At 49.0% G+C, this 15,710-nt stretch overlaps 2 protein-coding genes across 4 annotated transcripts in view; one reads left to right on the forward strand and one right to left on the reverse strand.

Moving 5' to 3' along the window:
* The window catches only part of LOC125638258 (uncharacterized), a 69,993-nt gene extending 60,373 nt beyond the window's left edge, over window positions 1-9,620 (forward strand). The window contains exons 18-24 of one of the 3 annotated variants that reach the window (XR_012668795.1): window positions 206-465; window positions 1,642-1,767; window positions 3,593-3,734; window positions 5,265-5,303; window positions 6,607-6,895; window positions 7,439-7,746; window positions 7,880-9,620. Coding sequence is in view for 2 of the 3 variants with exons in the window: in XM_075129183.1 (XP_074985284.1) it covers window positions 206-465; window positions 1,642-1,767; window positions 3,593-3,734; window positions 5,265-5,303; window positions 6,607-6,895; window positions 7,439-7,508 (926 nt within the window). In the remaining variant the exon portion in view is untranslated. Of the gene's footprint in view, window positions 1-205; window positions 466-1,641; window positions 1,768-3,592; window positions 3,735-5,264; window positions 5,304-6,606; window positions 6,896-7,438 lie in introns of those variants that run through there. The other 2 variants (XM_075129183.1, XM_075129184.1) reach the window with 2 other exon arrangements.
* LOC125638267 (uncharacterized) overlaps window positions 1-15,710 on the reverse strand; it is a 185,106-nt gene that overhangs the window by 128,047 nt on the left and 41,349 nt on the right. The window lies entirely within an intron of this gene.

A 15,710-nucleotide genomic window follows, 5' to 3' on the forward strand; every position in this document is an offset into this window, starting at 1 on the left:
GATCTTTTGGGACAGGAAGCAAGAAACACTGGTTTCAAAATGCTGATCTCACACTGGGGAGAGCAAATGAGCAGTGAGCTGTCTACAATGGACATTTCCTCCAGAGCAGGGAACAGAGTCCTGACTCTCAAGCCCTGATCCAGCCATTAGGCAGCTAGGGGAACAAGACAGGTAAAATCTCACGTTCTTTGTTGTCCTTCAACAGCAGCAGAGGTTGACATTTCTCAGCTTCAAGTGGCCCATTTTGTTGACTGGGGGATGATCCTGGAAAGTCCAACACGGGTGAGGCCGTTCCACGCCGTGCTGGAGAACCCCAGCTTCTCTCCAATTGGACTGCTTTGGAAACAGATCTATTCTAAGCTATTTCCTCCAATACACACCCTGGTGCTGCTTTATCGGTCCAGCAGGGCTGCAGATGTAACCCTCCACCTCTACTTGATACCCAGTGATCTCTCACTAGTACAGGTAAAGGAGAATCCAATAATAATATACTGTAGATATACATTGTCCAGATCCACAAGCTACACTTGGGCTGAGAAGAAGGAGTGAGTTGCAACATCCTCTAGCATGCACTGTAGTGAAATAACTGCACAAACCAGTGCAGTGATGTGTGCTTCTGAGGGCCGAGTGACTCCAAACTCACTCCCCAGAGTGTAATTCTACCTCGGAAATGTTAGAAAGTATTTCCGTTGAATCTGAGTGAGTTATGCCCAGTCCCATGTGACTGGGATGGGGCATGCTGCCTACCTGGGCCACACAGATAAGGAAGACAGCTTAGGCAGAGAGCTCTGGAGTTCTGGGCTGGGTTTATATATGGGAAGGAAGGCAGCCGGGTATGGCTAAACAGCCAGAGGGCTAGACAATTAAGCAGCTACACAGAGGAATGAGTGCATCACATGCAGCCCTCCCCTCCCCCAGGGTTACCTCCTGTGCATTGCTCTATGTGTACATAAAGGCTTTCTCACACGCCTCTTTGAAGCCCCGTGTGAGGACCGAAGAGACTGTCTGTCTCAGGCCTTTGGAATGGTTCAGGACTGTCTGGGCCTCTTTTTGCTTCTTGGAGAAAGAAGGCCTGAGATGCTCATTATGTGAAATAAGGCCTGCTGCTGTCCCCACCCCACATCCCTGCTGTTTATGGTACTGCCATCAGGGATATCCTCCAGTCTTAGAGGTTTTTAAGGCCCGTCTTGACAAAGCTCTGGCTAGAATGATTTAGTCAGGGTTGGTCCTGCTTTGGGCAGGGGGTTGGACTAGATGACCTCCTGAGGTCTCTTCCAACCCTAATCTATGATTCCATATATAGTCTGGTCTCACCTGGCTTTGTTGGAGGCCCTCTGGAAGGTACAAAGCTGGTTGCTGTCAGTTCTTAGTCCCTTAATTTAATATGGATCCAGCCATGAAATGAAGATGGGGAGCAGATTTGACTTTCCTTATTGGGAGCAAAATCACACTAAAAATGCAGGTTCCTCAAGGTTACTCCTCACTTGCAGCTTTTGTAATGCCACTGCCCCTGGGATCACAAAGACTCTTCTCCCCGTTGGCTGCGATGTAGCAGTTAAAAAGGAATCTGGACCCTTTCTCCTCTGGGCCCATCCATCTCTCTTTGGATCTCCAAGGAATAATGGTGCTTGTACTTCACAGGCAATTGAGGACAATGAAATGAAGTACCAGTCAATAAGGGTGCGCAAGCCTTCTAAAAGCAAGCCCCTACGCTTCGGCTCTTGTTCTTTTGTATCCAGTCCCTCAGAAATAGAAGTGACACCTAAGGTATGTAAAATTTAAACTCTCTGCTTCCATTGAGGATTAACAATATTAAGGTCTGCTGTGATAACTGGGTCTGCAAATTTACCATTATTGCGAGCTCAACTGTAAAAAGTGAGTGTAAGTTCATGAAGCGTCAAAATAACCCATAACAATCAGTACTGATGGGAAAAGGTACAGAAGGGAGACAGACTGAATTAGTCCAAACAAAAAGGCCCTCAGGATCTAATGCAAGGACTGTGTTAAGATCATGCCTGGTAAACAAGAAAATGTGGGACTAGAAATCAATGAACTAAACTTGGTGTTTCAGATAGGCCTAATTGAAGGACAAAATTATGAGAGGATGGGCTGTTCCCCTCACTCCTTTTTGGGGTCCTTAAAGAAAGAGATTTGGGGAGAGAAATTTGGCTACAGGAGTGAGCTCCACCTTGATAGCTGCCACTCGCCCCGTCTCCTGGGACCCGGACCTTCTGCATCTCCATCCTGAAAGATGTCCAGACCAGACCAGACCAGGAAGAGGAAGCCAGATGACATCGCCACCTCCACCGGCTTCAGCTGAATCTCGAGTACTACCTGGGATGTGAGACTTTGTCTCTCTTCTCCCCTCCCCCATGTGTTCTTTCCCTTCCCTACTTTATTTCTTTTCTGTCCTAGCTCTCTCTTTTTTCCATCTGTCTAATGAAAGTCTGGCTTGACCAGCCAAGTCTGGAGATTTTGAAACACTGCTGTAAGCCTGTGACCAGAAAGATGCAGCTTATAGCTATTCCATAGACAGCCGGACTCTTGTATGAGTTTGCCAGGTCTCGGACAGGCTGATCAGACAATGTGCTGGGCCTATGTTTCTCCAGCAATGAAGTAGCCAGTGAGAGTCAGCATCAGAGACAAAAGCATTTTCTTTCTTTGCTGTTCTTTTCTCTCCCCTTTTCTGTGTGCTTGTCTTGTCTTGTTTTGTCTTACTGGAAACAGGATCAGACTTTAACAACAACAGTAACTATGACAACTCCAGCCCCTCTCAGCTAACTTCACTTTTCCCCAAAGAGCACAGTTATTACCATCTTTGATACCATCTGAGACATCAAGGTGGTTTTTCCTTCTAAAAACTCTCTGTAGCGCACAGGAAAGGGAACAAGGGATGTTGTTACAATCAAATCCTTATTTACTACTTTACATTTCAAAGACTTCAACTGTTTTTCCTTCTGTTCTGTATCTTTAATCAGAGGTTATGGCACAGGATGTAGAGGATGACTCAGTAGGGGGTGCTCTCACCTCACAGTCAATGTTGACCCTACTTCCCTGATACAGTGCAAGGGGGCTCTGTGCTGCAGGGAGCCCTGGATGACAGGAGGCCAGTGGAGCTATTGACAGGGATGGAGAAGGCAGAGACAGGGAAGGGGTTGGAAGGGGAGGTGAGGAGCTGAGCTCAGTATGAACCGGCTGCAAGAGATACCAGAGGAGGCAGGGCTCTGGCAGAGTGGGTAGAGAGGCTGACCTGGGAATCGTCAGCACAGAGGTGGGAGCTGAATCTGCCCCTCTTATGCTTTCAGTGGGACAGTTGGAGTGAACCAAGAGGGGCTCAGTCAGTCTGAGGGCAGAGCGAGCCCAGGGGCAGGAAGTGAGTGAGAAAGGGATGAAAGTTATATTGACGGCTACTGTGTTCCTGGTAATGGGAGGTCAAACGCAGAAGGCCCCTCCTCCTCTGAGAACTCAGGGAGGATTATTAAGGATACATAAGGATTTGGGGAGGATTGTTGAGGATCCACATGCATCGCCCACTCCTGCTCTGCCGGCTCAGGTGGGCTCACCACAAGGGGGTGACTTCTCTTTGCTGCAGGAGTTGGAGTTCTCCAATATGGCAGTTCATCCCCTGGATCCAGACATGGAAATCTACACCAGAGACTTGGGGGGCAAATTGGAGCTCAGCCTGGTGGAGAAGAAAACACAGCAACAGATCTGGGAGACAACTGTGAGACCAGGTGGGTTCAGCCAGAGATCCTGGCAGAGGGCAGAGGATTGTGCAGGAAGCCCTCTCCCAGGATCTGCTTGTAGTTGCTAGGGCCAGCCGTGTGCACACAATAAGGCAGGACACATGTGCACAGCCACCTCCTACAGCCCATGGGAATGTGAACTGGGGCTGGGCTGGGGAGGGAGAGCAGAGGAGCAGGTTTGGAAATGCCCATTGAGATCACGTCACTCTAGTCCCCAAACAGAGGCACCCAGCACTGTGCTGCAGTCACTCTGCCTACCATGGCCATGGAGAACCTCACAACAACCGAGGGGGAGAGAATGCTCCAATTCTTGCTCCCAAGCTCAGCCCTTGCCTCTACAGCTGGAGCAGCTCCATCAGGGATCGGGTCTGTGACACTTGGCTGGGAAGTTGTGATTCCACCTAGAAGAGGGCAGGGAGCACAGACACACCAGCTAACTCATTGCTCCCTGGCTGGCCTCGGACCCAGGGGTAATGTCCATCCAGCCAGCCTCACTCCCAACCCAACATCAGACCCAGAGTGTATCCAGCCTATAGGTGGAGACTACACCCAACTAGGACAGTGCATTGATTGATGTGCCCTCATCTTTCATTGCTCAGGGTGGTATTATCAGAATCTCCTTCCTTAGAAGTTTTTTAAGGTCAGGCTTGACAAAGCCCTGGCTGGGATGATTTAACTGGGGATTGGTCCTGCTTTGAGCAGGGGGTTGGACTAGATGACCTCCTGAGGTCCCTTCCAACCCTGATATTCTATGATTCTATGATTAACTGCATTAGCTCCTGACCTTGCATTCACCAGCATGAAGACCCATATCTCTTTGCACAGGTGCCCTGCGCTCCTGAGAATTATCACTGAGCAGAACTGAATCTCTCAGCATTGTTTTGTGCCTATTGCACCCATAAGTGCATCATCCTTTCCTCTTGTCTCATCTCTCCCTGCTCAGCCCAGAGGAATCAAGGGGCTCAAGTTCTCTCAGCCATATGGCCACCCCAGGTCCTCCATAGTCCTAGCACACACAAACATTGTTCAACCCTCTCAGCGATATTAAGGTACTCATCAAAAGGACATGACTGCTGTCTAAACCTGTCAATCCCCTGCTCTAACTATCAGCCCACGCTCCTTCACATGGCTAAAAGAAGAACCCAGGAGTCTGGTGCCTTCATTCCAAGACCATCTTTCCCTCCCTATTCACAAACTCAGCATGGTGGGTGCTGTAAAATGGCCTGATGCTGGTTGGTGCTGAGCTCCTGAACTCCCATTTGGAGTGGTGAGCACTTAACCCTCCTCAGGATCAGGCCGTAAGAGTGAATTAATAAGCCCCCCTCTTAGCCTCACGGTGAAGAGATCCATGGAAATTACTGCTCAGGGCAGTAGCTACAGAGATACAGAGTTAGTACATGGTAATTAGCTGCACTGCCATGTGAGTGGCTTAGCCAGTCAGATACCAGATATCGAGTGGGATCTCTCATGAGCAGCATGAACCCAGTATCTGATTCCCTCTTTCCTTCTCTCTTCCAGGGGATGTGAAGCTTCCTGGCTCCACCCCAACACGAGCAGGTCAGTACGAATTCATGGAGCTTGTGATCCCAGTGTCTAATCCCAGTTGTTCTCTCAGAGGCCCAGATCCTCCTGCCTGCAGCACAGGGGTTTGCGTGGAGAAGCTCCATTAGGTCCCATCAATTCCCTGTCCACTTAGGGGCCAAGGTAAGGATCCCAGGGCCCTGCCCAGTGGCGAAGAACCATCGGTTCTTCTCCAGATCATCTTTAAATCCCAGAGGATAAACTGTGGGGGGATCATCCTGCCTTGGACCAGTGTGAGGATAGGCTAGATGGGACCTGAGCAACCTTCTCCACCTTCGGTGCCAAGCTAGGATTGTAGGATTCTCCTCTACTGTGTATTTCTCTGGGGTTTGATCAGTTTAAATGTCAATAGAGCTTCCCTCGAGGACACCATTCCCCTGTCCCCTGGATCTCTCCGTTAGGACATGACTCTGGATACTAGAGAACTAGCTGGTCTAACACCACAAGAGAGATAAAATATTCAAGAAATAGTGGTGAGTTTACTGCCCATCCTCTCTGTAGGATACGTAAAATATCTGTTTTTCAGATGAACACTGAGGGGTTTTTTACTGAAATGTTTGTTAGTCCCAAAAGGTTCTTTGAACTTTAGCATCAGTGACGATTCATTTACAAAAGTCATGCCAGGAAATGTATCACTTCTCCTATTTGAGATGTCAGTTATCCAATCAGTCAAGTGCTCCTTGAAAGAATAATTTAGCTGGCTGTAGCTACTAAAATGTCAAGTAGTTAACATTATTGACATTTATCCCTTTACGGTTCCAGTATTAACATACTATTGAGTTGAACTGGGGCATTTCACACCTCTCTGACCTATTTTTTAAGTTTCTCTGTAGACTTGGACAGATGCCACTGCATCTGTTTATGTGAGGGTTGCATTAAAAGATTTTCTTTACAACTATAAAGGCTAGCTGGGGAGTTGTTTTTTAGTTAAAACAATAATTGATGGGGCCACATAATACATTGTACATGGGGCCTTAGGAAGAGCTTGTCAACCACCATTGTGGAGGACTGATTACTCTACAGGGCAAGAGGAAGGTGGGAGCTGGTATGTCCCTGTCCATCCATCAGTGGCCAGCCTCCAGGAAATCAGTTGACTTCATGTCACCAGTTCTCATTGTCCCACTTAGCTCTCTGTCCTCTGAGCCTCTGATCCTAGGGAGAGGGGGTGAGGAAGAGGAGCTGGGAGAAGGTGGAGAAACAGAGGCTGAGGGATGAGGGAAGGTAGGCACTGGAAAGCATAAAAGTAGAGACATAGTGACAGACAAGGCTCTGTTTTCAGCAAACATCCGAGACAAGATGCCTGAGACCTTGAGAGATGCCTTGCAGGAGACTCTGGATGAGCTGGGGAGTGCAGATATCAAGAGATTCAAGTCCAAATTGAACCATATGAAGCTACCAGAGGGGTACAAGAGGATCCCCAATGGGATGCTGGAGGAGGCCAACTCCCTGACCGTGTGTGACCTGCTGGTACAGTACTACAAGATGGATGGGGCTGCTGAGGTAGCCATTCAAGCCCTAAAGGGAATCAACCAGAATGAGCTGGCAGGAAAGCTTGAGACGGATACCAGGTGAGTGAGGGTTGGGTGGAGCTTCCATTTACTCCCTCTTGGCTTCAATTTCCATCTCTTCGATCTGACTATTTCAGCACATCAGGCTGTGGCCTTTTCCTGGAAGGGTTTTTATCTTTCTCTCCCATGCTCAGCTTTCCAGGGTCTGAGGCCTTTGCAAGAACTAACAGACATTACAGTAAAATGATCAGTCTCTCTCCTCAATAGTTGGCATTTTCAGTAGAGCATTCTCTTTCCGAAAGCCCCCCTGTCTTAGACAGATCTGGGGTCCTCTTCCATTGTTACAAATAATTCACACACAAAGCCAAAAGCTTTACAATGTGTGTGCACTGAGCGGTTCCTTCCCCTCCCCATCCCCTGGTAAGACAGGAGTCGCATGGGCCCACATCTCAAAAGTATTGGATGTCAAATTCCTATTGAAATCAATGGGAATTAGGAGCCTAAATACTTTTGTGGATCTGGGCCATAGTGAGCAGCAAGATGTGCTGAGTGCACAGGACAGCTCCATCCAGTGGAGTCCTAAATCTCTGTTATGTTCTGCAGGAGAATTCCAGCTGGCACTGATTCCATATGTAGCCGTTTTTCTGCAGTGCAGTTGGGATCGCCCATCTGAAGATGAGCGCACTCCCGACAGAAATGAACTGATCACAGCTGGTCCAGCGAGGTCTCTCCGTTTGTCTGAAGAAATGTTAGCGAGATTCAGTGCGAGCCTTTCCATGCAATTACAACAGCACGTCCCTGAAGAAGCAGAAGTCGCATATCACCACAGCACAGCTCCCAGGGCTGACCCCGGAGCAGGAATCTGTTTCCCAGGCAGGAATTCCTCTGGTGCTGATCACGGTATTAGCTGAGTAAGTCACAGACATCAACTGAGGGGGCCCCCTGATGAACTAGGGAACTATTATTCCCATGTCACAGCATGCACTGGTTCTTTGGGGGGCTGGGGCTCAGCTGCAATGTGCTAACCTTAGCCCACCTTCCCAGGTGAACGGAGTGACACCCAGGACCATATGATGGGAGCTTGTGACTAGAAAGCAGTCTGCTGAGAGCATAAGGGCAGCCTGAGCTCCCTCTGGGAGAGTCTGGGGTAGGGAGCCTGCTGCACTGATGGCACCTGATAACTCTCTGAAGCCTGGAGAAAGACCTACAAGGAGCCAGAGCTTGTTGAGGCATTAGCCTCAGCTGGCAAGGCTACCCAGAACATTGAGCAGGAGACTGGGCTATAAAAAAGGGGAAACCATTATAAACTGAAAGGACTAATTGATCCAGGGGAAGAGGGCTGGAAGGCTTGGACTTTTACTTTCTGATAATGAAGAACATTAGGGGAGCAGCATTGTGAAAACAGCTGCTATGGTGGCTTGTTTTAGGTGAGATTAGAAGGTAAACTGAGACAGCGGCAGGCCTGAAGCTAGACAGGGTAAGTCCCTGTCTGGAGTGGCTCATGACCGTGAACCAAATGCCTTAAACTGGTGGCATGTTCTAGAATTAGATTTTACCAAGCCAGTAACAAATGTGAACTCCTGGATCACCATAAGAGTCTTACTATGGAGTCCCAGACAGTCCCCTTAGACTCTCCAGGCAAACTTGACTTAGTGATAAATGATCATTTACACCAAAAAACAGACAATATTCTGGTTGCTTTCAGTCCCAACAGACCTGTCCTTTACTCCAGCTCAATTGGTACCCTAGATCTTACACCAAAAACAACCCCTGCAGCCAATCCTGTAATAAGAAAGCAGTAGATAGTTTAACTAGGAAAGAGAAGTAAGAGAACTAAGCACAGGTTAAAGAAAGCAAACATATACAAACCAATGAGTCACCATCTAAATCCTAGGAGTGACAGAGTTGTAGTGAGTGACTATTCCAAGTGTCTTCCAGGGCAGACCCATGAGGCAGCCACTGGGGATCTCTGGCTTCAGTTTGGTTTCTCTGGCCCTTTGAGAATTCAAACATCAAAGAGATGAAAAATCTTCATGCCACCTGTTTTTATTTCTATCTTATAGCGGATGGGAAGAGGCCTTCTGCACATACTTCTCCATGGGTGGATGGAGCAATTAGCAAAGCTTTTGTCTTATAATGGCCCACCTAAATTTTGATAGCCCTCCTGGATGGGCATGGTGGGTACGGGGGTAGGGGGGACAATTCCTGGGCCTGGGTTCACAAGTCCAGAGAAAACATTTTCCAAGTTATAAAGCAAAACTTACATATTGTCTTGTAGCATGGAATACAGACTTTACAAGTGAGATTAATGCCTCCAGCCTCCTCTATGCAAATAAGCCCCAGCCCCATCCCCTGGGGCTAACGAGGGCTCAGGTGGCCCTGTGGTGGGAGGGGCACTGGAAATGTCCTGGGGTGACCTGACACAAGGGAGCCAGGGGCTGTGTGTGTGTCTCAGATTGAATGCCCCTTCCTGGCCACCCACTAGGGCAGCTGTGAGGGGGATCCAAGCCTCTGTACTCTCAATCCCCTGGGGTGCATTAAACTTTTGGGACCTGAATGGAGTCCTGCCGCTGCCCCAATCTCGGGCCCCCTAGGCCAGTGGCTCTCAACCTTTCCAGACTATTGCACCCCTTTCAAAAGTCTGATTTGTCTTGTGTACCCCCAAGTTTATACCTCACTTAAACTTACAAAATGAGACATAAACATACGGAAGTATCACAGCACACCATTACTGAAAAATTGCTTTTACTTTTTCATTTTTCAAATAAATTGATTGGAACATAAATATTGTACTTACATTTCAGTGTGTCGTCTATAGAGCAGTGTAAACAAGACATTGTCCATATGAAATTTTAGTTTGTACTGACTGCGCTCGTGCTTTTTATGTAGCCTGTTGTAAAACTAAGCAAATATCTGGATGAGTTGATGTGCCCCCTGGAAGACCTCTGCATACCCTTTATGGTACGTGTACCCCTGGTTGAGAACCACTGCCCTACGCCCCGCCCCCAGGACACAGATGTGCTACCTGTCACCCCCCTTCTGAGCATCAGAGCCACGGTGCAGCCGCCCAGCCCTGCTTCACACAGCGCTGATCCTTCAGCCTGCCCCCTACTCAAACACCCCCTGTCCCGGAACGGCACCCAGAGATGTGAAGCTTCTGGTCTGCACTTCACTCCCTCGGGCACACAGCCATTGTGAATCAGTCAGTGCGCATGTGTGCGTAGACACGCACATGCATTTGTGCACACTCACACATACACTCTGTGTTCAATCTATCAACTTTATAGGATTAAACAGAAAGTGCATAAGGCCCAAGAGAGCACAGACCACACAGAACAGCCAGCCATCCCAGACACAATGTCTGGCGCTAGTTCACCCTTCACTTGGGAGCCCTTGGGGAGCATCTATATTCCCTCAGGCAGGCAGGGTCTTTTACCCCACTGCCTACCGCCCTGCAGCAGCCTGCTTCATCTGACTCCAGTACAAGATGGCTCTCATCCCCTGTGCCTCCCTTTATAGATTCTTGCTGGGGTCACCTACCCACCTGCTGCTTTTGGTCTCTTTGGTAACTATTTAAGGTTGCCAGCTTTATAAATGCTGGAAACTGGACCCCCCCCCCCCGAGGCCCCACCCCATGTTTTCCCCCAATTCCCTACCCCTGCTTCGCCTCTTTCCCCAAGGCCCCGCCCTTGTCTGCCTTTTCCCCCCCAAGGGCCACCCTCATCACTGGCTCCTCTTCCTCCTCCCCTGTCGCTCACTGTATCGGCTCAAGCCTGCCTGCAGGTAGGAGGCAACCCCAGCTGAGCAGGGGCTGGTGTGAGTTAATGGCCCGGCACTTGGCCCCACCCCGCAGTAACCGGACTTTTGGTTCAGGTGCCATTTACAGTTGCCAGGTCCTGAAACCCAGACACCTGTCAACCCTAAATGGCAACCGACACAGAAGCCAAAAATCAGACTGTCTGGGTAAAACCCAGACAGGTGGCAACCCTACCCTATCCCCTTCTCTTCCCCTGCCCTACCCCCTATCTCCTTCTTCTCTCCGCTCCATCCCCTTTCCTCTCCCCATTGTCCCCACCCCATCCCACTCCCCATCCCCTATCCCTTTCTCTTCCCCTGCCCCATCCCCTCCTTCTTCCTCTCCACAACCCATCCCATTTCCTCTCCACACTGTCCAGTGCCTCATTCCCACTCCCATCTCCTCTTCCCTGCCCCATCCCCCTTCCTTTCCCACTGCCTCTTCCTCCAACCCCATCCCACCCCCTTGCCCTTCTCCCCCCATGAGCACTCACCATTGTATGGAAACAGGACCCAGCACACACAAAAGAGGATGATAATGGGCACTAGGACCCAGGAGGCAGCGTTCTGGAGCTGCCACCCTCAGCTGTGGGGAGGGGTGGAGTGAGCCAGCACAGCATGGGAAGGACAGAGGCCCCTTCCCTCCCAACAGACTGATCAGAGTAAGCCCTGCTTGGCACTTGCAGAAATACACGGTTGCGGGGGGGGGGGCAATGCTTCCCTGCAAATTACACCCATGGCTGGCGTGGGTTGATAAACTTGCACCTCCCCCGCACCCATGGACTGGTAACTGGACTTTTGGTGTCCGGTCAACAGTGCTGACTGGACACTGCTGGGTTCCCTTTTAGACCGGACTTTCCAGTCCAAAACCAGACATCTGGCAACTCTAACTAACTTTCCAGTACTTCCAACCCTCCTCCCTTCAGACACAGATGTTTAACTTTGGAAAGACCATCACTGGGTGCTGATCACTCACCATTGTCTCGGGCCTGGCAGAGATGTGACACAGCCCTGCTAACTCACCTGGGATCCCCAGGCACATAGGCTTTCCATGACGCAACAATGTCACAATACAATTTCATCAAATCAGCCACTATTCAGAAGTTTTACAGGCAGAGCCCCCAGTTCCTCACAGAGGGCAGGGGAGCTCAGCATGTCCTTGGGTTGCCAGTTAAAACAACACAGTGAAATTACCCCAGGGAGCCTGAGGGAGGGAGGGGAATCAAAGAAGGGTGTAGGGTCAGGGAAATTTAGGGATGGGGCAGTTCGGGGTGGGGGGTTATGGACAGCAGGGGTAGTTCAGTCCAGGGGGCACAAACGGGCTTCATTAACCAGCAAGAACTCACCCATCTCCCCAGTGACTTCCCAACCCCAGACGGTGATGGACATTTTCCCTTCTCCCCTGAGATGGGCCTGAGGCCTTTCCCTGGCTCATCTGGGCTCCTTGGGGCTCCAGCAGGGCCCAGCTCTAGGCCACAGCTCAGGCTTTTCCAGGCCCTTAGCCCTGGCAGCAGCTTCTCTCCCTGCACCCCATCCCATCAGCCCAGCTGGGCCCTTCTCCCTGGGTAGGGGATTGTCATAAATATAGAGAGAAGGGTAGCATAAAATCCCTCCTTGGCAGCTGTACTGAATTGCCTTACCTGTAAGGGTTTAAGTAGTTCAAATAACCTAGCTGGCACCTGACCAGAAGGACGAATGAGGAAAGAAGATACTTTCAAATCTGGGGGGAGAAGGTTTTGTTTGGGCTCTCTCTTTGTTGTTCCCTCTCCAGATGGAGAGAGAAGCCAAGGAGGTACAACATCTCCTGAAAATATACCTGGAATATTCCATCTAAAATTATAGAAACTGTAAGTAGGGTAAGGAAATGCGTTAGGTTATCTTTTGTTTTAGCTTGTGAATTTTCCTGTGCTGCAGAGGTAGTTTTATTCCTGTTTTTGTAACTGTGAAGCTGAGCCAGAGGGGAGTCCTCTGTGTTTTAAATCTTTTTATTTATCCTGTAAAGTTACCTTCCATCCTGATTTTGCAGGTGTGATTCTTTTATTTTTTTCCTTATAAATAAAGTTTTTCTTTTAAGAACCTGATTCGTTTCAGGGTCCTGAAGACAAAGGGTCTGGTCTGTGCCTCATTGCTAAGGCAATTGGTTAGTATATTATTCTCAAGCCTTCCCAGGAAAGGGGGTGAAAGGGCTTCGGGGAATATTTTGGGGGGATAGGGATTCCAAGTGACCCTTCCCTGAATTGTTGTGTAAATCACTTGGTGGTGGTAGCAATACCATCCAAGGACAAGGAAAGGAATTTGTGCCTTGGGGAAGTTTCAACCTAAGCTGGTAGAATATAAGCGTAGGGGGTCTTTCAAGCAGGTCCCCACATCTGTACCCCAGAGTTCAGAGTGTGCGGGGGGAGACCCCTGACATGGTGGCAGAGTGGTGGGATCATTTTGAACCAGAAGCACAGACCTCAGGATTTTAAAAGGACACTTTTCTCCTTTTGGCTGCTTGAAAACCAGGGAGGTTTTTTTTTTTAAAGGGAACTTTTTTTTTTAAACTGAGAGCAGCTGGAGTTTTTTGTTTTTTGTTTTTTGCCTGAGGGCAGAGTAGTTAAGCTACAGCAAGGGTATTCACAAGCTGTTTTTTCCCCCTAGCTCTTGGGATAGGCTACAGTAAGGGCAGGAAAGTTAGCAAAAATGACTGACAGTGGGAATTAGCCAGATTGGAGGCTGAAGAAAAACAGAACAAACACGAAAGACAAATGGAATTAAAGCACTTGGAGTTGGAAGTGAGGGAGAATAAAGAGGTGAAGCTCTTGGAGACGAAAATAGAGCCGGAAAGGGCTAAGCTGGGTCCAGCAGGTAACCCTAATAGTCCTTCACCAGGTACTGCTCCCCATTCCAAGAAATTCCCCACATACAAGGTAGGTGATAATACAGAGGCCTTCTTAGAAAATTTCGAAAGAGCCTCCCTTGGGTACAACATCCCTACAGACTAGTATATGGTGGAGTTGAGGCCACAGATCAGTGGACCCTTAGCAGAGGTGGCAGCTGAAATGCCTAAAGAACACTTGAATGAGTACAACCTTTTAAAGAAAAAGGCCAGAATTAGAATGGGGCTAACACCTGAGCATACCTGTCGGCGGTTCAGAGCCCGAAGGTGGAAACCAGAAGTAACATTTTCCTGACACGCCTACCACATTGTCAAAAATTGGGATGCCTGGAAATCAGAAGCAAGTGTTAAATCTCTGGAAGATCTGTCTCTCCTAGTGTAAATGGAGCAGTTCTTAGAGGGTATTCTTGAGGAAATAGAAAGGTACCTCCTAGATGGGAAGCCCAAAACTGTAATCGAAGCGGGGGAGATTGGAACCAAATGGGTGAAGGTGGTGGAAAAAAAGAAAGCTAGTAGCAGTTGGAGCAATTATCAGAAGGGACACCCCTAGACCACACCCTACCACTGGGGCCAGCCCAAGGCCGCACCTACTCCCCAAGGAAAACACCAGACACCTAATCGTCCCACCATACCATTCTCCAGCAACCCACCTCACCTCAGTGACCAGTCAGCTGGGCGATGTTTTAAATGTAATGATCTGGGGCATGTAAAGGCCAACTGTCCGAAGAACCCCAACACATTACAGTTCATGGCACTAGGGTCACACCAAAGGTCCTCAGGCCCAGATGCCTCCCAGATACCCTCAGAGGGAAGGGAAACTGTGAGAGTGGGTGGGAAGAAGGTTATTGTGTGGAGGGACACTGGAGCACAGGTGTCAGCTATCCACCAATCCTTAGTGGACCCCAAATTCATCAACCCAGAGGCCCAAGTGACAATTCAACCCTTCATGTCAAACTCTACATCGCTTCCAGAGGGATCAAGCCCAAGTCCACAATCCAGTGAGGAACTGACGTCTCCAGCATCGAGGGAACAGTTCCAGGCCAAGAAGGAAGGAGGTGAAAGCCTCCAGGGAGATTGGACGGCGGCACAGAGTAACACACCACCTCTCAGTTCTTCTAATCGATCCCAGTTTGTTGAAGAAAGAGGACTTTTATACAAGGAAACTCTTTCTGGTGGGCACCAGGAAGACTGGCATCCTCAAAGATAGTTGGTAGTTCCAACTAAGTACCGGGTAAAGATCTTGAGCTTATCCCACAATCATCTTAGTGGCCATGCTGTGCTGAACAGGACCAAAGACCATTTGGGGAAGCCATTCCACTGGGAGGGAATGGGCAAGGACATTTCTACTTATGTCCAGTCTTGTGAGGTGTGCCAAAGAGTGGGAAAACCCCAAGACCTGGTCAAAGCCCCTCTCCAGCCACTCCCCATCATTGAAGTTCCATTTCAGCAAGTAGCTGTGGATATTCTGGGTCCTTTTCTGAAAAAGACACCCAGAGGAAAGCAGTACATACTGACTTTCATGGATTTTGCCACCCGATGGCTGGAAGCAGTAGCTCTAAGCAACACCAGGGCTAAAAGTGTATGCCAGGCATTAACAGACATTTAATGGCCCTCGTAGTTTGGCCCTCCGACATCCTTATGGATTCAGGAACTAATTTCCTGGCAGGAACCATCAAAAGCCTTTGGGAAGCTCATGGGATGAACCACTTTGTTGCCAACCCTTACCATCATCAAACAAATGGCCTGGTGGAGAAATTTAATGGAACTTTGGGGGCGATGATACGTAAATTCATAAATGAGCACTCCAATGATTGGGACCTAGTGTTGCAGCAGTTGCTCTTTGCCTACAGGGCAGTACCACATCCCAGTTTAGGGTTTTCACCATTTGAACTTGTGTATGGCTGCGAGGTTAAGGGGCTATTGCAGTTGGTGAAGCAGCAATGGGAGGGGTTTACGCCTTCTCCAGGAACTAACATTCTGGACTTTGTAACCAACCTACAAAACACTCTCCGAACCTCTTTAGCCTTTGGTAGAGAAAACTTAAAGGTGCTCAGGAAGAGCAAAAGGCCTGGTATGATAACTATGCCAGAGAATGTTCCTTCGAAGTAGGAGACCAGGTCATGGTCTTGAAGGTGCTCCAGACGCATAAGATGGAAGCATCATGGGAAGGGCCAGTTACAGTCCAAGAGCGCCTGGGAGCTG

This window comes from Caretta caretta, chromosome 6, assembly GCF_965140235.1.
Source record: "Caretta caretta isolate rCarCar2 chromosome 6, rCarCar1.hap1, whole genome shotgun sequence".
Taxonomy (NCBI): Eukaryota; Metazoa; Chordata; order Testudines; family Cheloniidae; genus Caretta; species Caretta caretta.